Consider the following 19,855-nt stretch of genomic DNA (forward strand, 5'->3'; position numbering starts at 1 on the left):
TACGAGAGTACGGCATAGGAAAGTAAAGAGTGGGAGAGATAACGTGTACACCAAGCAAGAGCTATAGTTGAAGTAACTAAACGGCGGATGAGTTCATGGCAACTTTTAAATTAGCCGATATCCTAGAGCACAGGAAGGCAGCGAATGGATAGTGCAAACAAAAAATGTTGGGCTTGATAGGTGAAAGTTGTAAACTCTCGTATCACGAAAAGTCCGATAATATCGTACATTCATTGAAGAATTAATTAAAAAGCGACGTATCTGTCGTTCGACTCATTTGATACTCATTAATCGTACGTCAACTAATTTTTTTTTATTATTTATCGTAAATCGATCGTACTTGTTTGAAAACATTGTTTTTGAGGATCTCCACGATATGCGCTTCGATATGCCGACGCGGATGGCGACAGAACGCAGTTTCACGGTATAATCAGAGAGAAATTGTATGAGCGAAGGTATCGCGAGTGATTTGCTTTGAGTTTCTCGTCGTGTCTAAAAAGTGACGCCGCACTGGTGGATATCTCTCGATGTAGCAGCTTTCATTATTATTCACGTGGCTTTCCTGGCTGCTGGAATAGCAATTTAATCAGGTCCAGGATATAGCGAAAGGACGCTCGCAGCAACACTTAAAATTGCAAGCTGATCTCCGTAGAAAGTGCGCCGTACGTATAGCGTAACGCCTCTTAGATTAGCTTGGAATCATTGTTATTCACGATACTCGCCCATCCTGATTGCGTTTTAACCGTCTCGTTCTTTCCAATCTTCCTTCTTTCGACCACTTTCTTTTACCCCTCACTCCTTCGCGAATCTACGATACTTTGGGGAGCGATGTCTCGACGCTAATTCGATCGTATTAATGCTCCTTTCACGTAGGTACTACATATTTCTTTGTATCACCCGTAAAAGCTGTATTACAAAGCGTACTTTGTAATTTGTCATTTTCTCGCGAGTTTTATCCTATCAACGTCAGATATTTTATTCGGAAGAGAAAACTATCCTATCGTAAGAACGAATACGTATACTCATATTCTACATATAAATACGTATTGTTTTATATAAAATTAATTAAATTCGTCGATACATTCCCAATCTATCTGAGTTTTTCTCGAATTATCAATTATTATATAATTATCGTAATTGTATTCTAAATACTATTTCATTATTTCGATTATCGCAATCAATCATTCAAATGTACTTTTATTTGATTCTCTATAAAAATTAGCATATGCAGTTTTAATAGTAAATACATCTATTATATGATTATAATACGAAAGGAAGGAGAGAAAGTTAGGAATACGATGAACTTTCGGTGCGGTCATGACATTGACTTTAACCATTGGACTATATAGTCAAACTCTCTTCTTCATTGAACGAAGGTAGGACTGTTAGAACGACGACATCGACGCTATCTCCATGGGGTGGTACGGTAAAGTGTGGATTTTAATCCGCGAATACCGGACGATATCTTGCAGGATTAAGGCGTCGCTCGGTAGGCGGCCACCCACATCTAACAAGTTTACCGTTGGTTCGAACTCTGCTTAAGGCAAATACCCGCCACCGGTGGCTTCGAGGATCAGGACCCTTACGTTGGATATTCTCCTCCCCTCTCTTTACTAGATTCCTAATCGCTTCACCCTTTCCCTTCACCCCTTTTCTTCGTCCTTTCAACGCATCCAGATTTAGTTCCCTTCTCGTTCGATTCCCTAAATCGTCCTACAGTTTCGTCTTCTTATCCTTTCCGAAACATTTACGAAGTTTACTCTATAACTACGTTCCATTTTATAGAGATGTTATTCGATCGCATTTAAGACGAAACGTACTTTGAAATAGATCTAATGTACGTCATGAATACAGTACATGTTACATAGCAGGCATGGATTATCATTATCAAATATCCATTCATAGACAAGAGCTCATTAACGATACCCCTAATTACTCGGGATATCAGTATCTGATCTTGTCCAAGACACTCGGCATAGTATTCAGATTACCCTTTAATACCTTTACATCGTGTCTTAGAGTCTGACAGATATCGTATTTGTTCTCGATATTCCATATCCTAGTAATTAATAATTATTCTCTATACGCTAGTCATATTCAAATGTACTGTTTTAATTATTAAATTGAATTTAATAATATTAATTGGGGACGACGAGCCAACTCGTCAAAAATGTTTCACTCTCCTGATTAAAGAATAAATAAATAATTTTTTTCTTATTGCTTATAATTAAACAAATACCATATGTTCCAATTCTGCGTTTTACAATTCATTAATTTTCTATCTCCATTTTATTTCTAATGAAAATTAAATCTGTCTAAATACTTTTATAGTTTGTTCTCTCGAAATATAATCTATTTTATTTCTCTGTTACACGTATCATTCAAACACAGCGGATTTATTATTTTTCGAATCAAATGTTCGAAATGCTTTTTTTTTTTAGTTAGCTTATAAAATCCAAATATTCTCCAAATGTTGCGTATAACGTTTTATTTCAGTTTTAGTTATCGTTATTCGTTACAAGGGTGAATGGACATTGAATAAATTACACGGTTGTTAACTATACGAACGGGGTTACAACGCTTAAACTTGATCTTTCTCATTTATTTCCAATTTTGATTGGCTGACTCTAACAAGCTACCATTAATAATTGGTTATTACGATTAATTGTGACTTTGATAATTCATCGGTTTTGTTTATCGAATTAACAAGCTTTAAATGTCGACAATTTGTATATAGCGATAGGCGTGAACGTAAATGTCATTGCGTATACGAAGAACCTTTATCGTGTAATAATCGATCTCTTATCCGTCGTTGTAAGCTACAATAAATTATGTATTCTTTCTTCTCATTACGTATTTGAATGATAGCATTATGTTAATAATAAGTTGGGAGTTAAAAAATGATGATTCTAGACTCCTGTAGGAAATGCAATATATCAGGGAGATTGGAAGGTGTGATTATAGAGAGAATATGCAGCTATCTATTGATTAACGTTTTATCTCTTTGGGATTATTTATTTCTGATAACAATAGCGTTCTTCGTAAATACGTGTCGATCGTATTTTTACTATTTATCAGATTTATTCGTTTTGTTGTAAATTGTCGTGCTATCGTATCGATAATAATTTTTAGATACAGAATTGATTATTTCAAAACTCTTCTGATTATTTTTTAATTCGTAAGTAGATTGTTCTTGCAATTTAGAAAAGCTCTATTTGAAAATGTTTCAAAATAGCTTTTAAAAAATATTTTTATTTTCTTTCATCGATAATCTATTGATTATTAAGCCACTGCAGTGCGTTCTAGAAATCAAAATAAGTTAAAACAAATTTTAATTTATTTTAACAAAGTACAGAGAGAGAAAGAGAGAGAGAGAGAGAGAGAGAGAGAGAGAGAGAGAGAGTGACACGATTCAAATTCTGCTTCTAATATTTATTTTCGAACTCTTTCGGATTGCGTTGATACATGGATTGAAAAATAAATACCCGTTGCACTTTATTCGACTTTCGAGCTTGTGACGTTACATGTAATCTCGAGGGAAATAGGCGAAGTGTTTCGGCTTGTTGGATATTCGAGTGAGCTAGCGAGCGAAAGAGAGAAAGAGAAAGCGATCGAAGGTGAAGAGAGAGAGAAAAGAGAGGCTCATTCGCTCTGCAAGCGAGGATAATTATCGGAATAAACTGGCTCGATGTAAAATACACGGTGAGTTGGTTTGCCGGAAACACGACATTCGCGATTCGGTTCTGATTTACTCGCTCGAGGGATTTTCCAGAGTGTAACTAGTGATCCGGAGAAAGCAAAAACGAGCAAATACATAGCTATATTCTATTGCAATTTTCGATAAAATATAACCATCTTAATCGGAAATGTGCGTTTAAGAAATATCTATATAATAATCATAACAATAATAATAATAATAATAATAATAATAATAATAATAATAATAATAATAAAAAATTAATAATAATAATAAAAAAGAGGTCACAACGATATCACGAATAAATGCTATAATATAGATTAAAACGAAATATCTGGAGCAGAGCAACTATTGTTTTTTTTGTCGAAGAAAGAGCAAGGAATGAGGAGAGGGCAACTATTTATTCGCGTCTTTTTAGTCCCTTCTACCAATCGTTCTTTTATTCTCAGCGGGACGCATACGATTGGAATCCATTTAAAGGTGAAAACGTTATATCCTTCAATCCAAAAGGACAATCTATCGTGATCTTAAAAGTACAAGACAAGGGAGTCAATTTTCTTTTCGTCTTTTAAGGTATAGGTAAGGCGAGATACAGGAAAAGAAAGAGGAAGAGGAAGAGAGAAAGAGATCGACTTCCTTTAAGCGCGTATACATTCTCGAGAGCGGGCCTTTCGATTCTTTCCGAGCACGAAGTTAAGTAATTGGCAATAAATTTCATCCACGGAACGAGTCGTAAAATTTCCTCACCACCGATGCTATAAATTATAGACAAAGCGGAAACCGAGCACCGAATTAGGCTTAGCTCTAAGTCACGTATAATGAAGCGTTCGAGTGAGATTCGAAAATGAATTCTTTTTTCGTTGAGGATATTATATCTATCTTTCTTTTGCTAGTTTTAAATATTTCTACGTTCCATAAGTACACTTTATTTTTTGTCTCAGCTTGATTAATAATATAATATAGTTTTTTCTTCTTCTCTTTACCATTTATTTAATTAATCGATTGCTCGTTCGAGTGGTTTCATTAAAAGGATTGAAAAGAGTAGAAGCATGCGTAGCCTCCGTTATTAAAGACATTATCGTCGTCGTACGCTTGAAAATAAGCAATGAAATTACTAGGTAAACCACTACTTTCCCCTTACACCGCTTTCCGATTTTGCTCTACCACCGCGGCAATTTCGTTAGTGTATAAAAATTAGATTGTCCGGTGCACAGGTATCTATATCCCGCGGTAGATGCAAAAGCTTCGATTATTTTTTCAACGGAAAACTAAGCGATAATTACCGTACGCGGGGAATGCATTCGACAGCTATTTCTGGCCTCTTATATGGCCATTGATTTACTTTTTATCGCGAAAGTTAAAAAGATGAATAAATACGATAAACGATTAATCCGAGAAAGCGAACGTAGAAATACGCTCGTTTATTGAAATACTTATCGAAAAATTTGAAAATTCTTGTGGTTTATCCTTTCATACAAATTCTTGGCCTCGATATTCGAGAGGAGATGAATAAAAATCGTATAAAATATTAATGTTTAATCGGGAAGTACATTTGCACGTAATTTCTGCATCTCAAATACGCGTTTCGCACTGCGGTTGTGAATTGAATTGCAAATTATATGGAAGTCGCGCGATAAAAAAAAGGAAAGGAATGCGGTCAACGTGAGAACGCATCGCATGTCCTGTTAGTTTTAACGAAAAAAATAACGAAGGATTTAGGAGGAAAATTGTAATCGAGAGAATTACCAATTAATGAATTTTCATTTAGTACCTAGGTAATATTAGAAGATATTGAGCCAGATATATCAATTGCATTACGGCAATGAGAAACTGATCGGTCCACCAAAATAATTACTGGACGGGAAATAATTAATTATCTTTATGAATAGGTATGAAATCATCAATTAACTTTGAGTAGTAGATTCGCGTTCCGCAACAAATCGAATTGTTCGGAGTAAACTTTCATCGCGCGTTAAACGAGTCGATTATTTACGAATAAAACACTTGCGTCTCCCGTCTCTTCTCATCGTTTTAACGCAGACGTTTCTCGCAAGTAGACAATTTGTTTCGGGAAGAAGGGAGAAGTTGCGGCAGAAGTTATCGTAGATTTCGATAGAAAGCAATAAAGACCGATTTGCGATCTAATGAGAATGGAAGTTGTTTGAGCGTTATTCGGAACGACATTGTTAAGGATAAGCCGATCTTCTCGATATTCAATTTATACGACGCAACGTATATGATCGATGCGCACACTGCCGATCCAATTCCCATCGAATCTGCATACGGCAATATTCCTGGGCCTCGATATTCATCGACGAGACGAATGATCTATAAGGGGTTGCCTTTCTACCTTCGGTCCGAATTTCCGTAAACTATATCGTCATTTCCTCGGGAAACATTATTATTAATCCGTTATCCGTTTATACAGATTCGCATGCGTAACGAGAAGTTCCCCATCGACATTCGAATTCGTTCTCCGATGTAAAAACTCGACGTCTAAACCAATATTTGATTAATTTCTCTTTTGAGAAAATACGCCAGAGGGGAGCGTATTATGGAGAAAGTTATCAAAAGTAAGTTGGAGTGTTTATCGGAATTATCGACGTTTCTATAATAGAAGCCGATTAAACCAAAGCGCAATCGTTCCAGTTTATATGCGACGGCAACGAATTTGATGGAAATAAAAGAGAAAAGAAAAGAATGGTCGAAAGGATTAATTTGTAAACGAATGGCTCCGTTCGACTTGAAACACGATTCGTATACACCGTCGAAGAAAATTAATCGCTCGGAAAGATCAAAGATACTTGTAGGTGCTTTCGAGTCGAAAACACGGTTACAGATATCACGCGGCAATTACGTCACGCCGCGGGATACTGTAATCGCATTTCACGGAGTTTCGAATTTGCCTCATTTTGATGGCAGCAATCCGTGCCTAAAAGCTTAACGACGTTTCGCTGTCGCGATATCCTTTTCCAAAAATGGCGGAAACTCGTTTAATCAGCGAGAAGCGGAGGAAGAAGGATGAGAAGGAGATGAGGAAGAAGAAAGAAGAAGAAAAAGAGAAGCAAGAGTTGCGTCTCGTCTTCGTAGACAGAGGAGAAGGCTCTCCCGTTGAGTGCCGTCGACGTCCTTCTAAAAGGAGGGGAAGATGGAGGTCGATATTCGAGTGGTGGAAGACTAAAGAGAGTAAGAGAGAGAGGGAGAGAGAGAGAGAGAGAGAGAGAAATAGAGACGCAAAGGAGGAGGAAATAATCTTTTAAGACGGTCGAAGAAGTTGCCGCAGTTATAAACAGAAATTTAGATCCAGTTGCCAAAGTAAACAGTAGTGGCCGGTACTTCGACCTTCCATCTTGCTCTTCTTCTCTACTTTACCTTCGAAGCTTCCATCGAAGCTTCCCTCGTAGCAAGCGGAAGCCGTTTGATCTTCCAACCCCTTTCGCTACCGAAAGTCATCTACCTTCGCTAATGTCCGACCGAACGTGAAACTTTTCACTTAGCTCTGTTCACCGATAAAAAATTTGCTGATTTAATAACCGACGACACTACCGATTCCGTTCCTTCCTCCTTTCTTTTCTAACTCTTACCGTGTCTTAAAGTACTTTTTACGACGCTTATCACGTTCTTTCGATTTCGCAATGAAACGAGAAAAAAGAAATGAACGCTTTCTATTGTATTCTTTTCTTACCGCCTGTTACACGGCAGGTGAGATAGGGAGTGTCACCCTCTTCGTATGGTCCCGCCGTCCCGTTCAAAATACGACCCCAACGATCCAAAATGGTCGGTTGTTCTGGTGGAACTGTAAAAACAGATAAAAAAGAGATACGATTAGAATCGCTGTAGGTTTGTTACGAAAGTTTGTGATAAACGTTCGCGTCAGCCAGAACTATTGAAACTTTACGATAGCTATTTCAATTTTTCGACGAGTACCATCGGGTTTTATTCGATGTGGAAAAAGAAATTTAAATATCAATATGCATAACTCGAACGCGCACCGCATACATATGCGTGGTATCATCGCAATTTCAGATTTTTCTGTTAGCGCAGAAAATCAAAGCAAATCGAGATAAGTATTTCGATGTTTTCTTCGAGCCAATTCCAATTTACTGTGCTTCGTGTATCTAGTATCGGTCAGATATAGGTACGATCGCTCGCGGATTAAACGTAGTAATATTTTTTTGCGGAATATCCGCTCTCGCGAAATCGGAACGGAGTCGGATAAGCCGGCCGAGATATTTCTCTTGCTTTTTCGTTATTTTGGAAGTTAGCTGCATACGTCGAACGTATAGGACGCTTTATCAACCAGGTTATGGTGCGGTATATCCACTTTCCTCCTTCGTTTCTCTGACTTCGCCTTTTTTTTCTTCTTTTCCTTTTTCTCTCTATCTTTTTTACATGTTATGCACTTGGAATCGCTTTTGGCATATAGAAGCTTCCGTGCGAACATATGTAACAAGCCACGGGATAATCTCGACGTAAAAATTTCGCATTTCCGTTCGCAAACAAACAGAGTTTGGTTGCGAACATACAGATCCTCGTTAAAATCTGGGAACGAGCTGCATAGGTAGTATATATATATATATGCGAAAAAAGTTAGGCCCTTGGGTGATCCGAACCGGAATTCGAACCTGAATCGTTTGTTTTCCGGGCGATTGCATTAAACTATCTAAGCTCTTAGTTTAATTTTCCTACAAATCCTTTCTTTATTAGAAATTAAAAGGCTTGCCCCATACGTATGATATTATGTGTGGAAGCCGAATAATTAGATCAAAAAAAGATATAAAAAACCTTGTCCTTTCAACGAACAAGCTCTGCGTATAACGTTGTCATTTCGTATAATAAAGTTGAAATAAACGACCTCTTTCGTTTCTTTTTTCTTCGAAAATAATCTCGTGGATATGTTCGAATCTCATTAGCGAATGTTCGAATTGCAGGAAAAGTTGTTCGAAAGCAAAAAAAGGAAGAAAAAAAACGAAAGGGAAAAAGGAAGGAAGGAAGGAAGAAAGGAAGGAAGGAAGCAAGGAAAATGGTATAGCGCACGTATCGCGTTTTATCGTCGATAATCACTGTAACGTCGTCCGGTTCGGCAAGCCGCTGGGAAATAATATCTATCGATCCGTGATATCGTTCGTGGACCTTCGGGATTTAACCGGGACGAGTCCTCTATTTTTGAAATTTATTTTTGAACGATCGTAAAATCGATGAAAGAACCAATACTCGAATGCAAAAAAGCAAAAAATTTTTCCTAAGCGGATCCAAAAGCGCAGCTAGAACGGCGATGTTCGTAGATGGCCGTCGATGTCCACGTATTAGCCGATATACCTACGAGCAGGATTTCCGAAAACTCTCGAAATGATCGAAAATCGACGCTGAATGGAGGGTGATGTCGTTACCAGGGTATGATTCGCGGTATTTCCGACGAAAGCACTTAATCAAGCGCTCCACGTTTCGGCAAATTCAATTTCAAGCATCCATCGTAACGGCCCGATATCTCTTCCCCTTCGCCTCCTCGTCCACCTGTCTATTTCCCCCTTATTCTCGTTTGCTTTTCCTCCACTATTATGCTCTCTACTCTATGCATCAGACTTCTTCTCTATTTTATGCCGAGCGTACGCCTTTTCCGACGATTCGTCGAGCATGAACACGATGAGATTTTCGTTAAGCTCATCCTCTTTTGCAAAACACACTCTAAGAATCTTACTGCTGTATTATATCAAACAATTTACAGCAATTTATGGCCGGTTTTCAATCTATAATCGGGCATAGCTTTGGAAAAATAAAAACGTTTTCTCTCGCGTTATTCTCGAACGTGCTATTACTTTTTCCGGGTGATCCTTCCTCTTTTTTCACTTGATATCTCTCCCGAGCGTATCTTTCCTTTTTTAATATAATTTCTCGAACGATTATACTTCGTAAAAACGACGACGTCAATAGGTAAAATTAATCGCATAGCATACGTCGGAATTTTAATGAATTAAATGTACGATCGAAGAGTACGATCTAGAAAGCGAACAATGATGTCACGTAGCATTTAATTCCATGATACTAGGAAAAAGGATGTGATAAGGACGTTTTTTTCATTCTTGACGATATATCCGTAATAGAATCGCATATGTGATCGTTGAAGAAGATGGAAAAAAGCGTGTCGTAGTTTTCGAGATATTGAAGCAGCTGATGATGCTGTAATAAAGCTCGGCTTTTCGTTCTATCTCATCGATGTAATCTCCTTGTCGCGTTCATAGAACTTATCGAAAATGTAAATCACATGCAGCATCATCGCTGCTTTCCTTCGTAATTTAAGAGAATAAAATCCAAGCGCATTTCAAATAAAGCGAGCGACACTCGCAAGTCGTAGTTACTCGACGTTTCGACGGATATCGCTCGAAAAGAGAATAAAAGTGAACTTTTTCCTCGAAGTCATTCATGAAATCGCAAAGTGGATTCCGATCTGACTGAAAATGTCTTGAACGCGATTCTTAGATATCTGTCTTGGATTACTTTTTTTTCTTTTTTACTAATCTTTTCGAGAAAATACTAATAGTATATTTTGTACATAAGTATATAAGGAACGCGTTCAATTAAAACGTTTATATTTTCAGTATAAAGGTTTATATATAAAGCCTTAATTTATGAGATTATAAATATCAATTATAGAAAAAGTACAGTTATAATGAAACATGTAATACCAAGATCTTTAAGGATCTTGGGTGGAAATATTGATTTATACAATCGGTCGAGAATCATACATTATGGACTGGAATAATATTTTTAATGCGTGTTATATAATAAAATTATTACATATATATATATATATATATATAGATTAATTACAAAATTAAATCTATCGTAAATAACTTTTTAAAATATCTATAAAATCAAATCTAATCTATATATTATAGTTTCTTTCTCTCTCTCTCTCTCTCTCTCTCTCTCTCTATATATATATATATATATATATATATATATATATCATTTATATATATATATATATATCATTTATATATCATCGTACATTTATTTTACGTAGTAAATGTTATTTATACTCAGTAATCCAGACAAAATTAATGAAGTATGACTTAAACGATCGATACATTATATATGTATATTCTCCCTATAGTATATAATCTTTCCTGTTTAGTTACAAAATCGATACTACATTTTTAACACAATTTTTTTTTAGGAAATGACGAAGGAGTTTCCAAATGTTTTACATCACATTCAAGTTTTATAGAAAAGTCATATATTTTTTTTTATTTCCATCGGATTACTAAGCTAAAGAGAATTATGTAAAAGGTCAATCGATATGCGTACATGTCATATCAAAGGAGAATGCATCGACGAACGCAATCCTTTGTCACGAAAACTCGCAACGTTGCTCGGTCCTTCTATTTCCATCATTTCTTTCTTTTTCTACTTATTCTCTGGTGCTTGGCAAGATAACGTTTCTGCTCAGAAAAAGAAAGCATATATATATCGGTGCTTGCATATCGAAAAAGAGAAAGAATGTATTCACCGTTACGTTGGTATACGGATTTTCCGTGGGTCGATCAATATCGCTCGATACCTTCGTAAAAATTGATATGGATAGAATGGAATAGTGTTGAGAGGGGGTGAGTGGAGGACGAGGAAAGCACGAAGGGAAGAAAAATCACAGGAAGCCGTATTGGGAATTATTTTGCCGTCTCTTGTCAAAACGTATCCGCGTGTAGGCGCGTACCAAATTTTTTTTTTTCAAATCGCTTTAGGCAAACGCGGAGGGAGGAAAAATGGAGAAAAGAGAAAGAGTGAGAGACCATGATCTTTGGAAATACGCGCGAATGCTTTCTTTAGCGAGCATATCTAGGTGTATACATATATATATATATATATATATATAAATACACAGACATGTATCTATATTATATACTTCTCTATAGCAGCGAGGGGACAAGGAAAAAAGAAGACGAGAAGGAACGATCGATGAAGCTCGAGATGCGCGCACGAAGTCGGCTCCTTTCGAATTTTCTTAAACGAAAAATTGGCTTTGGGTAGAGCGACGATAGTTTCGTTGAGTACTCACTAGAGCTCTGTAAGCGTTTTACTTCAAGTATTCTGATCGATAGAAAGAGGTTAAAGTTGGACGACGAGGATGATTGTCGTGAACTTGCTAGTACGATTTGTCTCTCTCTCTCTCTCTCTCTCTCTCTTTTTCTTTTATTTTTCGATAGGTTAAAGAGGTCAGGTATATACAATAGTGCATGAATACGAGTGAGCCCAGTGACGTTCGAGGATATCTGCGTCAAGCGTTCTGTCATCGAGCATTGCAGAGCACATAGCTCGTCGATCGGACGCACGAAGCTTTTGTCGTGCCTTGAATTCTCTAGTTGAAAGTATTCAGAAAAGTGGTTGAGTTGCGAACGCGATACAGAAGGGAAAGTTAGTTCGCGTTCGAGCAGGCTGGAAGAGAATAACGTGGAGGGAGCATTGAGAAAGGATAAAGAGAGGAGTAGAGAAGGGGTCAGCCCGTAGAGGAAGCTTGTAATGGCAATTACTAGTTGTAATCAATGGGCCTCGCTCAGACCGCGTCGATAATTTCAGGGCCGGCTGGAAAATAGGTACTCTCCCTCTCTTCGCATACGAGAGAACATTTGTAGAAACTGTTCGCACTCACACACTTGCCGCTGTCTCTACCTTTCTACCTCTCTCTACCCACGATCGAGCTAAACTTACGACGTATAGTTCTACTCGTCTATTTCTCTAAATATATAGAGAACGAATAGAATAGCTACACTACAGAGAGTAGAATGACTCGAGAATTTTAATCGAGTTAATTTAAGACCCTCGTACACGTGTTTATTTTTATATGTATAGGAAAAAATGGACAACGACTCGGTCGGGATTCGAGTTCGAATCCCCTTATATCGTTTTAAAACACTAACTCACCCGAAACTTCGTAAATTCAATTCTTTCGTAGTTTCTTATTTGACTCTAACTCGGGTAAATGTTTAAACTGGTAAAGTGACAAATAGAATTTGTGTGTAAGATTGAAAGCGAAATCGTCAATCGATGACAATTGCAACGTAGTTTGAATTTTATCTTTTTAGATTACCTTTACAAGTAAGATCTTTTTTAAACCATTTAAAGGAATAGAAAAGATTTTACTCGTACCTTGAAAACCATTACTGAATGAATCGTATATCGATTGTGTACCATAAATCACATTTAATAATCCAAGGATTAAACTCATTGTGGAATTATAAGAATATGCGATCAAGTATGTTGCCAGAATAACAATATAGCGTAGTGGTAGACTCCAATGCCTTGACCATAGTGAAAGCTTTCGTGTCAATTGGTAATTCCTACAGAGAGAAACGCGCCTCACCGTCTGTGGCAGGAGCCGCTATTAAGTCAGACAAGTGGAAGCGCGTTAAATTTCAAGGGAATGGTTCCCCAATAGTAATAGCCAAGCACTGTCAGACGAGCAGAAACATTACCGTAAGTGGTGAGAGTATCTGTAGTCGGACGAACTAGCTTTAAGACTGCTTGAAATAGAAATTGGAGTAAATTCTATATCCCCCTTCGAAACGTGAACCTTTTGAGCCAGCACTATTGATTTTTGCTATTGATCGAACCTTTGTAGGGCTCTCTCTCTCTCTCTCTCTCTCTCTCTCTCTCTTCTCCTCCTTTCTCCCCCTTTCTCTCTCTCTCTCTCTTTTTCACTCATAAAAAATAAACATCGCTTTTGCCACGAACGAAACATGAATTTTTAGCAGGAACCGAATAGCAGATGAAAAGTCAACCGCATTTTGCATTAATGACTAAGCGGAATAGTTAATGGTTAGTTAAGAGATTAATAAGGATAGTCTTTAAATTATTCAGCACGATATTCCTCCGACGAGCTATAACGTGGATCCGACATCATCTAACAATCTTTGGGAATATAACAAATTTTGTTCGTTGCATAATTCAGTATTTTCTTTTTACATGTAGAAATAAAGGTTGTTGTTTTTAAAATTACTTTAAATCGTCCCTGATTGGATCGATTAATGAAATTTTTCGTAAATCACGCGGTACGTACGCCTCGTCGAAACAAATTATACGCCGAATATTTATTCGTGATTGGATGTAGAATCAACTGCAGATTTTATTACATATTTTTTTTATCAAACATACGCGTATACTCATACAGAAAGAGGACTGAAATGGGAAAAGAGAGAAAGAGAGAGAGGAGAGAGAGAGAGAGAGAGAGAGAGATAACGGATAGATTGTTTCACAGACATATTTACAACCCAGCTGTGGTTGTATCAGAATGTCATATCGAAGAGGATAAAAATTGATTTGCCGACAGGGCATTTGTATATAAACCACGAGTGTGAACGGACCGAATCTGTGATATGCCATGTATCTGTCTTTTTCTCTCTCTTAGTTATACTCTTCAGAAATTTGGATTCTATAAGACTATGACATTGGTAAACGCAAAATTACATATTGCGAAAAAATTCCCTTATTATTCTGTTCCCGACCTCGAGGATATTGCCACATTTTCCTGAAGAATTATTTATCTTCAGCGATGGTATGCGTAGCAAGCTACTTTCCTCCATACGCGACCTTTCTTTTACGAGGGAGAATCGCTTTTCAAATAAAGCCACGATCCGCAAATGCTACTCCTTCCAAGAAATATTTTCACTCGTCGTAAATTTAATCATAAATTTTGCATGCCACGATCGAAAATTTTTCACCAAAATCCGCATTAAAGCTTTCAACTGATGTTAATGGTGCGTTTAAAACGCCATGGGACGAGCATTTGACGCTCTATTAAATCTCGCGTATGTACGTATATTTATAGGAATGTACAACATTCGTGAAAACATTCGTGTCTCCGTAACTACCTACATGTTTTTCCATTATTTTTGCGTTTACTTTTGGATTATGCTGACGACTGAATATTAAACGATGAATTTATTAAAATGATCACGGTTTGTAATCTTTCAAGCATAATAGATGCGGGATTATTTCTTGATGTTTATATTGGAAAACTTGCACTTCATAATTTTATTCACTGTCGTTACAAAAAGAAATATATTAGGAAATATCGTCGATTAACGTCAAGAATCTTTCCTTATAGAAAAATACGACGAGCGTTTGGATGATATTTCACGTAGAGAAATTAAACGATTATCGATTATCATATTATTGCGTTTAGTGGAACGTTTCGATTTTTTTTTAAGTTTTTCGAGTCGAATGAAAAAAAAAGAAAGAAAAGATAATCAGTCGATTTGATATTTTAAATATAAATTAAAATGCGTTTCATTAACGAGACTCGTTCGTCGGGATCGTTTAAACTTACAATTAAACATACAGAGGTTAAATAAATTAATTAAACGAATAGGGAGAAAAGAGAGTAGATGAAGTCTGTTTGAGCGAACGAGTCGATCAATTTTATCAATTGAGTAAAACAAGTAAATAAGTTATTAAATTTTAATGGATAAAGCGAGTAGTAACCATTTGTCGATTTTGTATCAATCATTCGTGTATTTACTTTACCTTTAACAAACTTTCCTTTTATGAAAGATTACTTGTTTTTTATATATTTACAAGTAAGTAACATAGACGGACATATAGAAAAAGTGTGAGATATCGTGACCATCGATGTTTCATCCTTCTATGTCAATAAAAATGTCAAATTTTATTTGGAACATTCGTCGTGGCCATCCTTCATGTTTCTTGTCAATGGACGGTCGTTGCTTCGTCGTTGGCCGTTCTCGCACCCTTCTTTTCGATATCGTCGTTGACGTCGACGGAACTAACACGATCGTCGTATTCCTCGATAAAACCGGAAGACGAGCGACACCTCGTCGTACATGCCGTCTAAACCACGTGTTCGTCAAAGCGGACGCAGGTGTTTCCACTTTTGTGAAATACGACCTACAAAAGTGACGTGTCGTTCTCATCCCGGACGTTTCGAAAGTGCATCTCTCTCTCTCTCTCTCTCTTTTTCTCACTTCGTCAGGAATAAGCAAAGAAAAAGATTTCCATACGAATCCAGTGCATATTTTTTTAGTAAGCAAACTCTATGCCAAAGCAGTCTTCTTGTGAGATTTTATTTATTTATGATTATTTATGAAAAAGAAAACTGAATACAGCGTACACTTTTGCTATTTTTTGTTCATTCATATTCATTCATGTTCATTCAGTCGTCATGTTGTTGACTTTGTAATTCGTAACTCTATTAATTTCCTTTTTCAATTAATTGAACAATTAATTGAAAGAGCGCGTTTTTTTTTTACGAGAATTTCTTTTGAAGAATATGGTAGATACTAATTCTTGAATTCTGGAACTTCAAGCAGTATACATCACTTATAAAAATTTCATGCGCTAAGATTTTAGCGAACATCTTCGAAACTATCTTAGAAGGGTTTCGTTAGAATCAAACCGTAAATGTTCTATATTATAACATATTATAATACGAGCAGTCTAAGGTTGTAACAAAGCAAAGTGCAACGATATACAAGCTAGTTGATGCCAGAAGAAATGTCGTCACGAGGTCGTGAATTAATTCGAATCTCAGCCTTCTCTAGTTCTATTCGGCTCCTCCGCTTTCCCGCTGGAAAGTTAAATTCACGACTCGTACGAGGTACATGAGTTTCCACTATCGTTCTAAAATTCAAACGAGCTAACGGCAGAGCAACGAGTATGGCACTCGATCGTTGGAGACCGCGGCACGGATTTAAAATACTCGACCATCCGTTACTATCGCGCTTTCCGTCAAATTTCGAAGACGTTGCTGTGGAAATAAAGAAAATGTAGAAAATAAAATAGAAATGAAAATAGAGAGAAAAAGAAAGAGAGAACGAATGAGATAATAAATTAAATAGGAAAAATATAATAGTTTAATAAACACGTTAAATATATAACGTAATTAAGATAATAAATAGAAATATTTATGTAATGTCTCTTGATATAAGTTCTTCTTAATGCTTTCTAATACTTTTTAATTTGTTATACAATCAGCACGAACGTTCTCATAGGCTCAGTCTTTATAGTTATCGTGTATAAGTGCATAAGGAGTGTTTCTTTGGCCATCTCCATGTTCAAATTTGGCAATTTGCGTTCCATGCAAAACTACGTGAAATTAGCTTACTTAAGTACTTAAAATTAAGACTATAATTCTCTTATTTAGGTATTATCTTACTATTAATAATTTATAATGTATCTCATCTTCGTTACTCATACTACCAAAGTACTTTATAATTTTCTCGTTAATCCATTCATTTTCACATATTTCATATTTGTATGAAATTATATACATATAGAGAGATACTGCTATAAAATCGAGAATAAAGTCGTGCTTGAGATACTTTCTAAAAGAAATCGAGTGAAATGCGGCAAGATTTGAACGCATTGAATTTTCTAGGAGAAAAGGCAAGGAATCGAGAACGCGGAATCGGCGTAAGGAAAGAGATGCACGAATATAATCGAAAAGATCATTGGAGCGAGAAAGAAATGTATCGACTATGAGAGATACCTCAGGCTTTCGCGAGATTTTTTGGCTAGAACTCGTAAAGAGTAGGCTTCGAAAGGAGGTTCGAGCTTGAGAAGTAGCAAGAGAGAGATAAAGAGATAGAGAAGTAGAGAAAGAGAGAGGAAGAGAGAAAGAGAGAGAGAGAGAGAGAGAGAGAGCGAGCGAAAAAAAGGAGAGCAAAAATAAAAGAATTACGAGAAAAGTCAGGATGCTTCGTTTATTTATTCATTTATTTATTTATTCATACGGTGACCTAGCGCCCTTAAGGCTACTGAGAGCACTCCTACGAGATATACGAATGGCGGAGGTCCAAGAGTCGTAACCGGAACGCGCCCTCTAAAGCGTCTACGAAAATGATCGTAAATAAGAAATATCTTTCTTTTCTTTTTTTTTGCGTGCCGTTTCAGTACCGTTTTTCGATACAACATTCTTTAGCCAATTTTATCGTACGTCTCGAAAACTGTGAAGGGTATTAAAACTACGTGTAGAATTTGCTTGACTGCGTGAGTGGTTTGTGAGTGCGTGCATGGATACTGGAAACATTCAAAAGCTTCGTCAATGAGCGAGTGAGACGTCTACGAGTATATTCTAACCCGAGATAATCGTCTCTCTTTCTCTTTCTATCTTTCTTTTTTTCCCGACCGGTATATATAGTAGCCGATCTCTCAAAAGAAGAACGAGTAGACGAGATAGCAAAAAAAAAAGAAGTAAGCTAGACCTCGACCATTCCGCCTTCGTTTCGTTCCAACCCTCCTCCTGCATCTTCTTTCTCTTTCTTTCTCCGAACGATTTGAATAAGCCTTCCGTAAGCCTGGAGCTCTCGGTCTCGCGTGTACGCCCGCGCGCCGGTTGAAAAGCCGCGCGATGTTTGCCGAATGCCACTTCGTATGCCGGGGACTTTTCCAAGTTTTTCGAGAATGTGCGTATTTCTGTGCTTGTATGGAAGTAACCGTTTGCGATGGAGATAGAAGAGAAGGGACGGTAAGATGGTAAGAGGGAAAACATCGTCGCCATTTTTTTTCTTCTCTTCCTCTTCGACCAAAACGTAAACTACTACCTTCTTCCTTTTCCTTCGCTCTTAGTTCCTTTGAAATCTTCGTAGTACGTAGTAAAATCGTTAACATTGTAAAAGATATTTCGATTTCGTTGTAACTCAACATTTAGTATACTTGTATGATTTTACCAAGATTGCAGTTTAGAAAGTTTATTCCGTAAAATTTTATTTTCCGAGCGTAATAATAATAGATTCCTCCTACTAGTATGAGTTTTCGTAATTTCCTTCATTCTTCTTCATTGTATCTTAAATAATAGATGTTAAGCACACATTCGATACTGCAGACTGTATTGTTTCTTTGCCCGATCGATCGAAATACGAATTCGTTGATCTTTTTATTTTTCTTTGCTATTAAAATAATCCAGATATAATATTGTTAAAACAATAAGACTAATTATATTTAAGTATGTTAGAGGAATTTAGAGCTTGCTAAACATAAGCATAATAATCGCGATTATAAATTATACATTATATATATATATTGGAATATTTTTATCAATGATAAATATTCGATTTTTTATTTGACGCAGTAGATGGATGGGGGAATAAATATTCGATTTAAATAGATTTCAGTATCAGTCCATTGCAGGAATCATCTTTCATTTTGAATTATTTTTGGTATCACCGTACAATTTTTCCTCAATTCTTTTTCTGCTTTTCATTTTGTTCCTCTTCTTACTTTCTTTTGCTTCTAGATCCATGCATTTCTAACCTTTGCATTTGATTATTCTCGCCCCTTTATAAATTTTCTCTTTCTTTTTCACCTACCTTTTCTTTCTCCGTATACGGACTTATCCTTGTTAAATTTTTACGGTCAGTAGTCAGGTACGCGAGTCGTAGTAGTAGGACAAGCGACGGGTAACGGCGTGGCAGGAGTGAAATTCGCTACGGAATCGTCTTGAATTTATGAAGCTGCATCTCGATATACCTTTATACGCTCTCAAAGATACATTTAATCGAATATTTTGACTATAGCGAGAATCCGGTTATTTTTCTTCTATTCAACGATTCTCTTTCTCTCTTTTCATCCTTCTCCTTCCTTTCTTCCCTTCTTACTTCATCATTCGAAGCATCCAATTCGTGCTGATCGATTTCAAGAACGAAATCCTCACATTATCCGTTCTGACTTCTATTGACCTCGGAAGGATGTAGGCCGAGGAATTCTATCGGAGAACAATCCTGGAAATCCGTTTCAGCTTTTCTGTTTTATTCTTATTGTTGAATTTGTGAACAAACTTCATTTATATTTGTCGCGGTCGTAAGAGTTATATCGACATTTACAAATATGCTTAGAAATTAAAAAAGATTTGTCCTTTCTTTTATTCGGAAGTAGTAACGTAATTGCCTTCAATCATGTAACAATGGTTAGAATGTAGATATGAACAGATAAATTAATGAATTGTAACATGAAGAATTCCGGAGGCAAAATTTTGTTTTCGTTGGAATGAGAAACAAATGATTCGTTTACTCTTTTATCAGGAGAGAAGCGGTATCTTCGTGATAAGTTTACTCGATCTCTCCAATTAACAGGTTCAGGAAATTATGAAAGAGAATAAGTTATCAATTGAACGATCGGAATTAACCGTATGAAGAATCCATCTGTATT

At 36.6% G+C, this 19,855-nt stretch overlaps 1 protein-coding gene across 4 annotated transcripts in view; it reads right to left on the reverse strand.

The window, feature by feature from the left end:
- LOC122632651 (nephrin-like) overlaps positions 1-19,855 on the reverse strand; it is a 272,598-nt gene that overhangs the window by 50,736 nt on the left and 202,007 nt on the right. For all 4 annotated transcript variants that reach the window (XM_043819739.1, XM_043819738.1, XM_043819741.1 and 1 more), the window contains one exon: positions 7,383-7,493. In XM_043819739.1, the coding sequence (XP_043675674.1) occupies positions 7,383-7,493 (111 nt within the window). The remainder of the gene's footprint in view (positions 1-7,382; positions 7,494-19,855) is intronic.

This window comes from Vespula pensylvanica, chromosome 10 (genome assembly GCF_014466175.1).
Source record: "Vespula pensylvanica isolate Volc-1 chromosome 10, ASM1446617v1, whole genome shotgun sequence".
Lineage (NCBI taxonomy): Eukaryota > Metazoa > Arthropoda > Insecta > Hymenoptera > Vespidae > Vespula > Vespula pensylvanica.